This window comes from Armigeres subalbatus, chromosome 1 (genome assembly GCF_024139115.2).
Source record: "Armigeres subalbatus isolate Guangzhou_Male chromosome 1, GZ_Asu_2, whole genome shotgun sequence".
NCBI classification, from domain to species: domain Eukaryota; kingdom Metazoa; phylum Arthropoda; class Insecta; order Diptera; family Culicidae; genus Armigeres; species Armigeres subalbatus.
Window position 1 is genome coordinate 213135574 of NC_085139.1, and position 16430 is coordinate 213152003.

A 16430-nucleotide genomic window follows, 5' to 3' on the forward strand; every position below is an offset into this window, starting at 1 on the left:
ATGAAAACCTTATTGTTTTGAACAGGAGAGCATTGTGAAATGTAGCTGGATTTGTAAATTTTGCACCTACACGTTGAAATGGCTGGGTATTTTTGTTTATATGGGCGAAACCATCGAAAAAGCTTAAGGGGTGCATTTTGGACCGTTCTCCCCTACAAACAGCTCGATACCTGATTATAAAATCTAGCAGATCACATCAATAGGAAAATAACACCAAGTAAGTCGAGAAAAAAGAAGAAATTGACAATTATGATGAGTATCAGTTGCGCTGTAGCCTTTGTTGTGAGTTTGAGTTTGTGTGTCACAAATAACAATTCTCCACAATGTGTGCTTTACGTGTAAATCATATCTTCGATCTCCCGGAGGATTTGTTGCAGCACATCATCTCCTTTCTTCCGCTGAGTGATCGTAAATCCGCATCGCTGGTATGCTCGGTATGGCGCGATCAAGCCTTTTCCTTCACAAGCATGGACTGCGTTAAACTTTGTGTCAAAGAGCTGATGGTCGAGAACCGTGACTTCGATGTATTGCTCAAAACTACGCGGCGCTATCGGCATTTGGTGTTGACTTTTGGACATCGTCCGTGCAACAATCTTGATCTGGCCAGGGTGATGAAACTCGTAGCGAGATTGGGAGACAGCATTCAAAGTTTCATCCTACTGAGTGACTGTACGGCAGTTCAGTTGCAACAATTTTTGATACATTTCCCCAAATTGAAATTGATCATGGCAAATATAATTGACGCAGATAACGAAGCAGCTGAAAACGAACAATTTCCAGTAATGGAATACTTGAAGGAGATTCGTGCTAGAAGCAAAACGCTCAAAGATCTTTGGCCGGCAGCTCCGAACATTCGAAGGCTGAGTGTGCACTTTTCGAACAGGGAAAATAGTCTGAATCAATCGTTGGACATCATGGCTCGATACGGGCCGCAGCTACAATTTCTGGAGCTGTGTGCATCCTTCATTCGCGTACGTTTCGATCAGTTCAATTTAGGCCAGTTGCAAAGCTTGAAACTATGGAACGTGAACACTGATCGTGACGAAGAGCTGCTATGCAAAATGTTTGAGAAATTACCTCTTCTGCGCACGGCTTTTCTTCACTTCAGCTTATCAGCGGATTTGCTGCGAGTAATATGCAGTGAGTGTCCTCGACTCGTCAAACTGCGAATCAGGGCCGATAAGTTGGATGGCGACAGTGTGAGATACGTGAATAAGCTGAAGGGCTTGCGGGTGAGTATCGAATAGGATTTTCATTGTTTTCAAAAGCTTCGCGCCAACTCTTTAATAGACTATTTTTATTTTCGACATTTGTAGGTTCTTTTCGTCGATGGACACATGAAATCGGATTTCCTTGATGATTGTTCTGTCATGAACAGTGTTGAATACTTTTCCCTATCCAAAAATCCTCTCGTGAATGATGGGGTCCCTATAGATCGGTTGAGCAATGTATTTCCAAAGCTGAGGATTTTGAGGATGGACCTTTCCTACGGTTTGAAAATGAACGAGATGCTGGCTTGGAATATTTGTGACAGCTTCGAGCACCTGAAGTGCTTAATCATCGACGGCATGCACATGTGCACGTTTGGTACCATCGAGGAAGTTTCACCGTTGGCCTTCCTACAGCTGATGCAGATGACAAGTTTGGAAGAACTCACGCTGAGTTGCATGCGGTGGAATACCAATAGGGCCTTGCGCCAGGTTCACTTCGAATGTTTGTTTACCAGTCTGTTTCATGAGCATTTCGAAAATTGTAACGGGGAAGGAAGACCGAGCAATGTTAGACGACTTACGTTGAAAAACTGTTACCGTATGACGGGGGATAGTTTGCCGATTGTTGTACGACGCTTTCCAAAGTTGCGGTATTTAGAAATTGGTCGATGCCGGATGCTGTTGAAGGAAGATGCACATGAAGATTCTATTCGTCAATCGCTACCCGACTGTGAGGTTCGCATTGTTGGGTGGGAGAGATTGAATGGACCCATAATCAGGTCAGTAGACTGATGCCATAAGTAAGTGTTTGATTATGATCATGTATTAATTACAAGAGCGACTTTTAACAACCCAAATCCTCAACCCTCACCCCATTCCCCTCATCACCTTTTTACAACGATGATTTGTTAGCGTTAGAAGACGTAAGATCTCCCTACTTCTATTCCCACAACCTTACGTTATTAGTGCGTAGTAAGTAATAAGTAATAGATATTCAATTAAAAATTCGAACCTCAAAAACATTTTTAGAAAAATTTAGTTGTAATAAACAAGCATCAAATTATCCTACATTGAAAATAGATCAAGTTCACCGGAACGAAATATTTTTTATACATTAGACCAGGAACAAAATCATCAACTACAATCAATATTCTTGTGCCATATATAAAATGAATAAACCACCTGAACATTAAGAATCGACAACTTATTTTACTATATAAAAGAAAACCAGTTTATATTTGGGGAATATGTTAAATACTTCGTTACTTCAATATGCTTTTGATGATTCTAATCATCGTTATTAACCTTCCTACAGTGCTAAAAAAACTCACACTTACGGTGTTCAGGTCATATTGACCCGGATTTGATTTAGCAATATCTCAGGTATTTCTAAGCCAAATTCACATGATTATATACCAAAATAATCGTCAGCTCATAAATTTTTCGAAACTGACATGAGATTATGAATCGACCACACCTACATTATGTAATCGTCAGAGGAAGGATCGTCAGTTGGACACTTTTATATGGACGAAAATTGCACACGAATACAGGCCCTTAGAGACCATGCGCATGATCCACGATCTATAAATGTCCAAACCGGATGTTCTAAGTTCTCCAAATAATTTTGGAGTTCAGACAAATTGGTCTACCAGGTCAATTGAGCTCAATACAAAACCAATAGCAACCGATAGTGACCTTACAGGCCCTTAGAGGTCATGCGCATGATTTACGATTCAGATATGCCCCACCCGGATGTTCTAAGTTTTCCAAATCATTCAGGAGTTTCAGACGAATTGATCTACCAAGATCTGGGCTCGATACAATTTGATGATACTATAACATAAAGAAGTATTAAGTACTGTCCATTTAATTTTCGTTATCTTTGCAGATACGTATTTCGACCACAACTGTGTACTTAATTCGTCTTAGACGGTTGAATATATTCCACTAAAAGAGCTAATATATTTTTCTGATAAAGAAGTAGCATGTAGCTTACCTTTCTTCCCTCAGGGGTTGACTACTCTGCTATTCGAGGGTTGCTCGCTAGTTTGGCTCACACCGCCGGTAGCTCTTCTCACGACGTCTATATTGGTCGCCGGTCTATGGTCGCTACAATGCGGTCCCGTGGCGTGGCGTCCGGGCACTCACAGCTTTTTGTCAAGGTGTAAGTATCTATGTATCCACAGCACTGATGCGAGATATTATACGTAGGGGGAGGACACTTTCCGACTTTCACTCAAAATGTCGAATGTCGGTCTAAATACCGGAAAGTCGTCAACGGGGAATTGAAGCGGATTCCAGGGCTTTACATGCCTCAAGGAGGAGCGGGTCATTTGGCATACAGGTATTTGGCATCAAGCAATTTGGCATAACGCCATTTGGAATACAGTCTTTTAGCATAATAACTCTTTGGCCTAACGGTCATTTGGCATAACGAACATATAGAATATTTTTTGGTGTTCATAAAATTAGTTAGTAGACTAAATGGTGCTGGAAAAAAACTCGAATGGTGAGTATAACACAGCTCGATAATAATATTTAAAAAAAACTTGATTAATCCACCCAGTAGTGTTGGTGCCTTTTTCGAGCAAAAAATACTAAAAAATATGAATGAGTATTTTTTAGCGTGTTTTGGGCATAAAAATAGTATTTTGGCCATAACCTCTGATCACATAGTCTGGCCAATTTTCATTAGCAAACAATGGGGCAGGATTCTCCCTCGAATCATTTCATTTATTTAGTTTACATCTAAACAGATAACACTGGATCAACAATTCGACGCTACAATACACGGTTCGAGGCCGCATCTCTCCTCCAGGGTTGCTGTCCCACCTTCTTGCAACATGCCCTGCTCATCGTACACTTCCGGCTTTAGCTACCTTCTGGATACTAGGTTCACCGTAGAGCTGAGCGAGCTCGTGGTTCATTCTTCTTGCACACTACCAAAGATGGTCCTAGACACCCTTACTTATGGATCCTGTACACCTCCGGTGGTGCAAAGGGCCGACTTGAAAGATCTCCATCCTGACCGTTGCCCGGCTATCGCTTTAACATGTTGCCAGGTTAGATTTCGGTCGACTTCTTTTATTTCTTTATTGAGACTTCGCCGCCATGAGCCTCTGGGTCTGCCTCTGCTGCGATGTCCCGCTGGGTTCTAGTCTAATGCTTGTTTACAGGTTTCGTTTCCGCCCCTACGTAGAGTGTGGCCGACCCAGTCCCTCTTCCGATCCCGAATTTCTGTTGCTATCGGCCTCTGGTGACAACGACGATGGAGCTCGTTGTTTGAGATCCAGTTGTGAGGCCACCAGGCCCGAATTATATACCGCAGGCATCTGTTAATGAACACCTGCAGCCGTTGAGTGTTCTTCACTGATACACACCATGTTTCGCTAGCGTATAACAGCACAGATTTCACGTTAGATCCTAAGCACCCGTCTCTCGAATATTCCGAATGCTTGCAAGTCCTCCTTGAGCATTGTCCATGTTTCATGTCCGTAGAGGACTACCGGTCTTATCAGCGTCTTGTACATGCCACATTTGGTGCGGTGGCGAATTTTTTTTCTGACCGCAGTTACTTCTAGAGCCCTTAGTAGGCCCGACTTCTACAAATAATGCGCCTTCGTATTTCACGACTAACATTGTTATCAGCCGTTAGCAAGGATCCGAGGTAGACGAATTCCTCAACCACCTCGAAGGTATCTCCGTCTATCGTAGCACTGCTTCCCAGGCGGGTCCTGTCGCGCTCTGTTCCGCCCACAAGCATGTACTTTGTCTTTGAGGCATTCACCACCAGTCCAACTTTTGTTGCTTCACGTTTCAGGCGGGTGTACAGTTCTGCCACCTTTGCAAATGTTCGGCCGACAATGTCCATGTCATCCGCGAGACAAATAACCGGCTCTCCGTATGACACCTTCTAGCGCAATGTTGAACAACAGGCACGAAAGTCCATCACCTTGTCTTAGTCCCCGGCGCGATTCGAACGAACTGGAGTGTTCCCCCGAAATCTTCACACAGTTTTGCACACCATTCACCGTTGCTTGGATCAGTCTGGTAAGCATCCCAGGGAAGCTGTTCTCGTCCATAATTTTCCATAGCTCTACGCGGTCTATACTGTCGTATGCCGCCTTAAAATCAACGAACAGATGGTGAGATTCTGACTATCAGTATATGCAGACAAGTGGCTAGCTTTCCGGGCCCCTCTTGATGAGCTCAGCTCCGATATCATCCTTACCAGCTGCTTTATTGGTCTTTAGTCATCTCCTCCGCTGCCTTGACTTCCATTGCTTGTACTTTCAGCGCCATTCAAATGTTCCTCGTAGTGCTGCTTCCACCTTTCAATCACCATACGTTCGTCCGTCAAGATGCTCCCATCCTTATCCCTGCACATTTCGTCTCGCGACACAAAGCCTTTGCGGGATGCGTTGATCTTCTGATAGAACTTATTTCTTGAGAACGGCACAGCTGTTCCATCTCCTTGCACTCCGCTTCTTCCAGGCGGCGTTTCTTCTCCTAAAAAAAGCGGCTCTGCTGTCTCCGCTTCCGTCTATAACGTTCCACGTTCTGCCGGGTACCTTGCTGCAGCGCGACCGCCCGCGCTGCGTCCTTCTCCTCCAGAATCTGTCTGCACTCTTCGTCGAACCAATCGTTCCGTCGACTTCGTCCCACATACCCGACGTTGTTCTCCGCTGCGTCGTTAATGGCTGCTTCGACTGTATTCCAGCAGTCCTCAAGACCCACCCCCAAGGGGCCCATCGAGCTCACCCTCTTCCGGCAACGCTGCCTCGAGATACTGCGCGTATGCAGTGGCGACATCAGGTTGCTTCAGTCGCTCTAGGTAGTACCGCGGCGGTTGTCGGTACCGAACATTGTTGATGACGGATAGTTTTGGGCGCAGTTTAACCATCACCAGATAGTGGTCAGAGTCGATGTTAACGCCACGATATGTCCTGACGTCGATAATGTCGGAGAAGTGTCTTCCATCAATCAGAACGTGATCGAATTGTGATTCTGTCTGCAGTAATGATCTCCAGGTGTACCGATACGGGAGGCTGTGTTGGAACTAGGAGCTGCGAATAGCCATATTCTTGGAGGCTGCGAAATCAATTAGTTGTAGGCCGGTTTTGTTCTTCAGCTGGTGAGCGCTGAACTTTCCAATAGTCGCTCTAAACTCTTCCTCTTCCCCAACCTGAGCGTTCAAATCTCCTATGATGATCTTGACGTCGTGGCTTGGGCAGCTGTCGTACTCACGTTCCAGCTGCACGTAAAATGCGTCCTTTTTGTCATCAGTGCTTCCGGAGTGTGGGCTATGGACGTTGATTATGTTGAAGTTGAAGAACCGGCCTTTGGTCTTCAACCTGCACATTCTTTCATTGATCGGCCATAGAGATGGTCGGGTTTCACATTTTGTAAACCCGAACCCGACCCGAACCCGATTTGGAAATTCCTTTCAAACCCGGACCCGACCCGAACCCGGAATGAAAAATCTTATCAAACCCGAACCCGACCCGTACCCGACAATTTTTGCTGTCGTAAACCCGAGCTGGACCCGAACTAATTTTTTGGCGGAAAACTCAAACAAGATATTTCATATTCTCTTTACACCCACAAGAGTTTAGTCCCAAACAACGAACAAGCCTTAAATTTATCAGAAACGAATAAAAAAATATTCAATACTTTATTTCTCAAACTCGTACCCAACCGAGACCCGACATTTTATCATCTCACAAACCCGTACCCGACCCGAACCCGACATTGTTCCAATTTTCCAAACCCGAACCCGACCCGAACCCGTCGGGTTTGGGTTCGGGTCGGGTTTCGGGTTTGAAACCCCGAAACCCGACCATCTCTCTCGGCCACCACCCGATCACGCGCCTTTGCATATCGCCCATCACTATGAAAGCTGCACCCAGCTCGAGAGTGTTGTCGCAGCTCTGGTAGATGGTAAGATTACCTCTAAACGTTCGCACCATTGATCCCTTCCAACAAACCTCCTGCAGTGCTACGATGCCGAATCCACGGTCCTTGAGCATATCGGCGAGTGCTCCCGGTGATGTTGAGAGATTTGCAGTTCCACGAACCGAGTTTCCAATCGCTAGCCCTTTTTCGTCACAGTGGTCTTCGCCGATGGTTCCGGTCCGTACTATCTTGTTGATTCGTTGCGTGTGTTTTTTTAAAGGCTGGCTTGCAGGGCCTGACACCAAATCCCCTAAATTTCCGGAGGACCATTCCTCCTTATTCCCGATGGGCCATGGTGCACAGCTTCACTTAGAGTCCCTCGTTGGCACTCGAACGATGATCAGTCCCCCTAACATGGAGAACAGACGCTCAGTAAGATTTGCACCTCCGGAGAGAAGCAAACCCCCCCCCCCCTTCCCTGTCAACATACGACCATAGTTCTCACCGGGTTTGGTTACCCGATCTTCCCTAAGGTTGCTCGTATCCCGGTCAGCACCACGAGGAGGTAGGGATAAGAGTTGTTGGGTAAGAGGCTAAGGACCGCGAGGGGTTTATTTTATTCCTTCAGGTACGCGAAGTACCAATGGTACGCTTAACCCAGCATTTGCCGTGCCAATGGAACGTGTTGCGAGTAATTCGGACAGTTCTAAGTTCTAAAAAAGCGTCTACAAAATTTGTAGACATACACACATGCACAAACACACACAAACATACATCACCTTAGTGGGGGCAGCAGGGACTTTGTCCAAGGGCTTGACGACCCCTCCCCATGGCCACTGCGAGTTAGACCGGGACCATCGTCCCTAACCCCTAATCCCAAGGCGTCAAGCGACCCGTGCCGAGAGGATGCATGGCCAGGGGGGTGAAATAATGAGCTAGGCCTCTAACGGAGCCTGTGGGGTACCTTGGCACCCTCCACAGTAATTGTCCCTTACCGCGCCATGCTGGGCTCTGGCGTGGTGGACCTCTTTTGCCGAGCAACTCGTGGGACCAAAATGGAAAACCAAGTCAATTCTTCAATTAGTGGTAGTAGTGTAGGCGCCAACCCCTTCGCAAGAGGTGGGTTGTTCAGGTCTCCGCCTAGGAGGCCAGAGGCAATAGTCGGCATCTCAGTGCGCAGCGCCAGCGTGGGTCACTCAACCTTCGTCTCGGCTAGAAAAACGCCGGTAGGGGTTATTGACGGCCCATGGCTTGTGGAGGCGATGAACCGCAAACGCGATGGGCTTTCGGCCTTCGAGGTGGCGACGGAAAAGCTGGACGCCATCATCGACTTTGCGTCATCGAAGCATAATATCAGCAAGGACCTCAAGAGGAGCTTGCAGGAAACTTCGAAAGTCGATGCTAGACGCCAAGCTGGAGAGGGCGGTCAAGACGGCCAAGTGTAAACCCCTGAAATCGGTGGAGTCGAGGTCTACCCAGACTGAGGCCCAAGGATTCGCGGACTCGGGCAAGGTCGAATCGACCGAAGGCGTGCCAGCGAAGACGGTGGTACCAAAGTCTACCCAGACTGAGGCTCAAGTATTTGCGGGTACGTCGGGGGTGACTGCTCCAACGGAGCAGACACAAAAACGGGGGAGACAGTCTCCAGGGGATGAGCTCCCTGGGGGCCGCTCCAAAACGCGGAGGATTACTACCCCGAACAAGGGTAGTGGGGCTGGGAAGCTGAACCGCGGCCAGGTACCTCCAAAACCGGGTGAGGAAGGACCTGGGAAGGTCCGTCCACTCAGGAAAAACGGTGGTAAGGGGTTACGGCAGGCTGAAAGTTCTCAGCCGCACCAGACCAGGGAAATAGCGGGGGATGACGCCTCCTGGACCCTAGTCAAGAACAAGAGGAAACCGAAGACGTCATAGGCCGAAAAGAAGGCCCAGGCGAATGAGGGTAGCAAGAAGTCTAGGGTAGGCGCCAATCGCTCCAGGGGCAATGCCCTAGTCATCACGGCGGACGAGGCTAAGTACTCGGACGTTTTGAAGGCGATGAGGAGTGACGTCAAGCTCGGTGAACTCGGCGCCGACGTACGTCGAATAAGACGAACCCGGATGGGCGAGATGATCCTTGAGCTGAAGCGGGGCGTCTCGCAAAAGGGCGCCGCCTTCAAGAAGTTGGCGGAGGAAGTTCTAGGCGAGACGGTCAAGGTGAGGGCACTCACTACGGAGGTGAATCTAAGGGTTAAAGACCTGGACGAGATCACCGAAGTCGAAGAGCTCGTCACGGCACTGCGGCGACAGTGTGAAGTGGAGACGTCCACCGTAGTCGTTCGGCTACGGAAAGGTCCGGCAGGGACGCAGGTAGCATTGGTTTGGCTATCTGGCAGGTAACGCAGCTGGCTTGCTCGGCCTCGCCCGAGTGTTTGGTGTGCGCAGGTTTAGAGGAAACGGCGGAACACGTGTTGTTCGTGTGGTCACGCATTGCGCGAAAACTTGCCACATGTGGTCTGGACACTACCCCGGACAACCTAGTTCGGAGGATGTGTAAAGACGAAGTTGGCTGGAACGCCGTTTTATCGGCTATCGCCCATATCGTCTCGGAGCTACACAGAAGGTGGCGCGTGGACTCAAGGATGGCTAGTTCAGGCGCAAATAAGAGGTGGTCCAAGGGATCGGAGTCGGCTTCATGGGTCATACCGGTGGTCATGCTCTGTGGTCGAACTCGATCCTTTTATCGAACAAGTGGCCGCGCGGAGAACAACATGGTATCGTCGCTTTCGCGGCGTCGGTCAACCGGGTGGGTTCCGAGCCCGAGGACTGAAAGGGGTCCTCGTCAAGACTGGGGCAGGCGTAGGCACCGCGTCGGCAAGTCCCTCTGTGTGCTGGCGAATAGGCCCTATCGCAGAAAGGTCAATTTAGGGTGCACGCGGCATCATCATTCTTGATATCAGTCGTGCAGAGTGAAGCAGGCGCGAAGTCGACCCTTCCCACCTTCCGAGGACATAGGGCGTGGTAAGGCCACCTGGAAAGCCGGCAACGCGCTGGCACGATACCATGGTGTTCTTCTAAAAAAGCGAGTTACGATGTTCAGTGCTGCAGTGCTGTGCCCTTTTCAGTCAGATGTAGGCTTCCTCCATCTTCTAAAAGTTACGTACCATAATATCTATGTCGTCAGCGAAACCAAATGACTGGACGGACTTCGTGAGAATCGTACCACTTGTGTCGTTCCCTGAATTTTGTATTACACATTCCAAAGCGATGTAGAATAGCAGACACGAAAGACCATCACTTTGTCGTAACCCTCTGCGCGTTTGGAAGGGACTCGAGAATGCCCCTGAAACTTGAGCACATCACCCGATCCATCGTCGCCTTGATCAACCGTATCATTTATAATGTTGTGAAAACTTATATGTGAATATGTACGTTATGCGGAAGATATTGATTTGAAAAATGTATTTGAAGTAACCACTTTCCCATCGATGGGACTCGAACTCATGACCGTACAGTACGCTAGACTGGTGCTTTAACCAACCAAGCTACGAAGGACCTCCATAGGCCTTCGCAACCTAGCGGCTACTGAATGAGCTCGAAATTCCCAAATTGGACGCATAGTCAAATCACTCTCAATCCATTTGTCAAGCCAATACTTCTACATGTGCATACCCAAGCAGCATATTTCCAACAGATTTGATTGCAGCAACTTCAAAGTAACTGCAATCGGTCACAAATAAGTTGCGGCAACTAAATTGCAACATGTGTGCTACTTGGGTAGTACACGTTCACATTAGAGGAGCGTGAGTATTTAGAATGTCTGGCGGCTACGGCTTGAACTAAACCGTATCAGTTTATCCGGAAATCCGGAAAACCATGCTCGTGCTTTAGATGTCATAGCTGATCCCGATCTTTTGTATCATATGCGGCTTTGAAGACGATGAATAGATGATGCAGGTACGTTGTATACGTGGCATTTCTGCAACACCTGACGTACGGCGAACTCCTGGTCCGTGCCAGAGCGTTCGGCCATGAATCCCGCCTGCTACTGCCCTACGAACTTTCTAGCAAATAGTGCTTGTAGGCGGCGTTCAGCAATGTGATTGCGCGGTAGATGCTACAAACTGGCTTATCGCCCTTTTTGTGGATGGAATACACGACGTCTTCCATCCACTCCTGCGGCAGAACTTCATCCTCCCAAACCTTGGTGATTACCCAATACACCGCTCTAGCCAGTGCCTCACCACCGTGTTTAAACAGCTCTTCTGGTAGTTGGGCAACCCCAGGGGCTTGGTTGTTTTTACAGCTGGCCGATCTCCTCCTGGATTTCCTGAAGATTTGAAACCGGAGTTCGTATGTCCTGCGCGCGTGTTCCCAGGTCCATTACCATACCACCATATGTCTGGTACATCGCCATTCAGGATGATTTAACTTCTCTTTCGAAGGACTTTCGCTTGTGTCGTGCGTCGTTCGCCCTCATGCGGTGTTGCAGCAATCTTGCCCATGCTGTATTCTTCTCTCCCACTAATTGATCACATTCGCCGTCATACCAATCGTTTCAATGATCCGGGAGCACCTTGCCTAATGCAGCAGTTGCGGTGTTTCCAATGGCGGATGGAATGGCTATCCAGCCATCTTCAAGAGAAGCTGCCCCATGCTGCTCTTCCGTTGGGAGTGCCACTTCAAGCTGCTGTACGTAGTCTAGGACTAGTCTACCGGCTTGTACCCGCCCAATGTTTAGCCGCGGCGAACGACTCCTACGCGTGTTGTATACCGTCGATATTTGTTACTGTACGTGGTAACAATAGTCGATGCACTTGGATAAAAAAAATACTAATCAAATTTACAATACCGAAAGCACTGTGAAACTGTGCATGAAGTACCCTGAGACTATCTTAGACCTACGGGCTTGCTCTCAAGCCTCAAGGCGGATCAACAACTCCCTGTCAATAGCATGTAACATGAGACCCCTGAACTGTGTCGCAGGGCCGGCATGCTACTAGGTAATTCGGAGGGGCTACGCGGAACAACGGGTGTACAAACTGTGGAATTTATTTATTGTAATTTTGTGTAAAATGACTATGACTGTTTATTTGAAGCTAGTTAGTAGTATTATAATTTACTGACTGGGCTATTGCACTTTAAAATCAATGATGGGTGGTTTTCTGGTTTTTCATTGTTCGGTACGTACCGGTGGTGTCATTGGACGACGTTGGCGAGAGCTCGCAGCAACAGGTGCGTTGGTAGGAAGATGGCGGGTTGGTGACTTGAACGGCTCAGGGCAATGGCGAGGTCGGAGGTTGCCTTGAATGGTCGAAATGGCAGCTTGCCACTCGCAAGGACGCTTTCGAGGAAACTTTGGCGTGCCCTTCGTTGACGCAATCGACGGACGAGACCGTATTGGCCACGCCGAGAAGGGTTCTTTCCGGCGGAACTGTGCCAGAAATCCTTGATGGTTAGACTGAGATCCAACGCGGACGTTGACTCGGTAGATCGTGCTGCGTAAGGTCGCCAATCTAGCGAATGATATAAACGAACAAAAGGTCCTATGGACCAGAATGGATTAAAACTCTTTCTCCGGGCTTTTCTGGTAGTCCAAGTTACCTGAACGAACTATTAGGGGCTGAGGCACTATAGAGGCTTTCACGGCTTACTTGCACGGACGCCAATTTCCTAATGACTAGTAATCTGTACCCTAGAGGTATGCAGACCTTTTTCTTTTCCATCGAGTTTTCCCGCCCAATCGTTCATGCTTCCATTATCCTTATCCACTCCTTCCATGTCGACCAACATGTCCTTCTCCCCCTTTATACCACAGTTGATCATCATCACCCATTCATTCCTACTTGCCCATTATTTTATTTTACAATTCTCACATTAACAATTTAAGCTTTACACAATTTTTACATTATAAAATTTTCCAATTACATTTTTTTACATAAATAACTTTTACATAAACAAGGTTTACATTAACATATTTTGACTATTCCTACTAAATTTAAAACAATTTCTAAAATCAACTCAACAGTTTCAAGACAAGACACACAAATTGAAATAAAATCTATGAGATATGTAACTGAACGGTTACAACCCCAAAGGTAAAATAGGTATTAAGTGAAATGCCTTTTCTACCTTACTAAAATCCACCGTACGGCTCACATCTTGCCGGCGAACGCGACGATGGCACCCCGACCGGCGAAGCCAAGGCACAGAGGAGAAAAGGGAGCACGAAAAAGGAGCGAACAATTGGACTGGACAAGGAGTCGAGTAGAAGACACAGAAGAAGGAAGGCCTAGGTTTTATTTTATTTTTTAAAAATTACCATATAGCAACATAACTAATCACATATAGATTTTCAATTTATGCTACTATGCAACGTCTAATACCAATAACTACATACTGAATAAGATATTTATATTCCGCTTGAATGAAGAAAAACTTTTAGTTTTGTTGTGTGGAGGTGCCCCTGAAAGTGTTTTGACACGTTTTTGAGAAGTTTGGCCGAGGAAGTGGTGGCCTGAATCCCGAGTTTGATAGGGACGGAAGCTGCCGGAAGCTTTGCAGTGGAATTTAGGTGTGTGCAGTACACTACCAATCCAACCGGGAATCCCGCCACGTGGGTCGACGAATTGTTAGATCCAGATCCGTGGAAAGTGAGCTGAGGGTAGCCGTTATCTTGGACTACAGATCCGGCGCCCGGTCCGCTGTTTCCCAAATTCGCTAGTCCGTGCTGGGAATTGGCACAATTTGGCCGGAGAAAAGTTGTATTCGAATAGCCAAACCGGTTTTCGCGAAGAATGTTACCAGCCCGCTGCCCGCTTCCCCCGGACGGAAATCACCCTAAGGGAACCGCATCCTTGTCCAAGCGCAGACAGTCCAGTTCTACATCGCGGAGGGGAGCCGAAGAAGACTATCGGCCTACGGCACGCTCCCTCCGGTCGTTGCCAGCACTATTCATACAGCGACAACGACAAGGAACGGCAATGCTAAAGGCCACGATCCCTACCACGACCGAAGTTTACTGCCACCATCCAAAGGTATGTCGCTTGTCTACATCTGAAAAAAACATCAGCATCTATTGGCCGCAACGCTATACTAACCCCAAAATACTAACCTTAATACCTGATAAAATAAAAATAAGTATAAAATGTTCATCTAATTCTTTCTTTCTGAACATTGAAAAGTTCTTGGTGCATGCAAGTCCGTTAGTTTTCCCTGTACCGTCTGTGTGTCCCTTGAGCAGGTAGTACCCCGACCCTGAGTAAAAAAAATCCCCAAAAGCTGAGCTAGTTGGTTGACCTGAGGACGTCCACTCCGCAGGCGTACGGATGCCAGTAGGAAAGATATAGTTACAGAGTTTTGAGCGCAGATATACTGCAACGAGGTAGTCGGATTCAATATTCGCATTGTGGTAAGCGCGGACGTTCGTAATGTCGGAGAAGAATTTACAGTCGATTGGGACGTGGTCGATTTGGTTTACCGTTTCTTGATTATACATCGTTATACATCGTTGTCGATCGATACGGTATGCAGACTATCCGCTCCGATGTCCGTTCTAGACATTTCCTCCCTTCCTACCTGTGCGTTTATGTCACCGATGACGATTTCGACGCCCGCAACCATCGTATTGCTGCTCCAGCTGTGCATAGAACTAGGGGTGATCGGGGCAATATGGGCCACCTAAGGAAATCGTTCCGAAAAGCGCTGAAAAGCTCAAAAAAACATCATTCAAATGTAGTTGACTTATACTAGAGAATGTTACCTTTCATATAACGTCGATGAATGACGAAAAATGCGTTTGGAAATTGTTGGAATGCACTTTTGAAAATGTATTAATTTCAATGTGTGTTCCCGACTATACGGGGCAATATGAGCCACCATTTGGGGCAGTATGGGCCACCCATTCAAAACGTTTATTTAGGCGAAACAAGTATCGTAATATGGAAGAATATGATATTCCTACAACAGTTGTGAGTATTCCATACCAAATAAAATTAAAAAACCGCACAACAGCGGACTGAACCGATTTGCCACTCTTCACCGTTTGAACAGCCACATTTCAATTGGTTAATGGTCATTTTTTCTGTTTCAATCGCAGTAATGCGCTGTTGTAATTTTTCCGTAATGAATCTTACATATATGTATAATATTCTTGTATTGGACTACTGAAATTTGAACTTGTTCGTATTTTAAGGCCTGATATCTTACTCTGTACTGTACAGGTATGCCCATATTGCCCCATAGAGACTGGTTTTGGGAAAAAAAAAGTTTTATGATAAATTCAGATTTGTATCAATACAAACATGTGTGTACAATATTCAATTTTAATATATCTTTTGAGTGTGGTGTATTTTTGACCTGTATTTTAATCAGTTTTGTGTCAAAACCTTATTTATAAACTTCAAATCTTATAATAATTTTGCCTATGCAGCGAAAATATACATTTTCAAGTGTATTTTCATGTTTGAATTGAATTTTAATGCGGTTTTCACGTTGATGCATATGTGTAGCATCCTCTTAAAGATCATATAACTTTTACATGATAAAACTTGTCAATAAGCTCAAAATGAGGGTGGCTCATATTGCCCCGTATGTTCATATTGCCCCTACTACCCCTACATACCTCAACGTTTGAAGCGATTTTTCTTGCTAAACAAAGACGTTGAATTTTCAGATGCAGGTAAGTGATTGAATTTATATTAATATATGTGCGTAACTATATATCGGGAAGTACTTATTATAGGTTCATCTTTTTGACTTGCGTTTTTTATTTCTTCCCATGAAATACACTTTGTTCTCTCACGTGACAGCCATCGCGTGCTCGACAATGTCGGCACCAGGTCTAAGATATGCAGCGAACTGCCCGCACCAACGCAGCTCACCCGACGCTAACAAGGTGTGTCCGTCGATTCACTCTCACTTTAATCAGATTTCAATTGGATGATGCCGCCGATAGGTTCTGGTTACAGGATCAATTAGGGTAACGAGACGTAAAATTGATCGCAAGTAAATTATTCCAAGTAAACTCATAATTTTTAATGATGTTGCACTACATAAGAGAAAATGTATTGCGAGTTCATTCGATACAATTCGTAAATAGCTGATGTTGGCTGATGAACATGCTCTTAGCCTGTGAGATATATGTACCCAAGTCTGTGTCACGATTGACAGGTTTCAGCAGCTTAACGACATGTTTAAGGATGATCAGCGTGTCACCCACTATATTTCTTGATTTAATTGTTTGTAATGATACCTCACCGCTAACCATTTCGTCCTTGCAACTCATGTCACTTCGGGCGTCCCAGTTTTGTTCGAGAGTTTATTGCTATTCAATTCCTGTTTTTA

General features: G+C 46.3%; 1 protein-coding gene across 2 annotated transcripts; it reads left to right on the plus strand.

Moving 5' to 3' along the window:
* The first annotated feature begins 205 nt into the window (after window positions 1–205).
* LOC134210675 (uncharacterized) lies at window positions 206–2407 on the plus strand. 2 transcript variants are annotated; one of them, XM_062686872.1, is made up of 3 exons: window positions 206–669; window positions 748–1232; window positions 1317–2407. In XM_062686872.1, exons 1-3 carry the CDS (start codon window positions 324–326, stop codon window positions 2001–2003), a joined length of 1518 nt encoding a protein of 505 aa, XP_062542856.1. In that variant the 5' UTR covers window positions 206–323; the 3' UTR covers window positions 2004–2407. The 2 variants fall into 2 exon arrangements, with proteins under 2 accessions (XP_062542856.1, XP_062542847.1); XM_062686863.1 differs by having other exon boundaries at window positions 208–1232.
* The last annotated feature ends 14023 nt before the right edge of the window (window positions 2408–16430 follow it).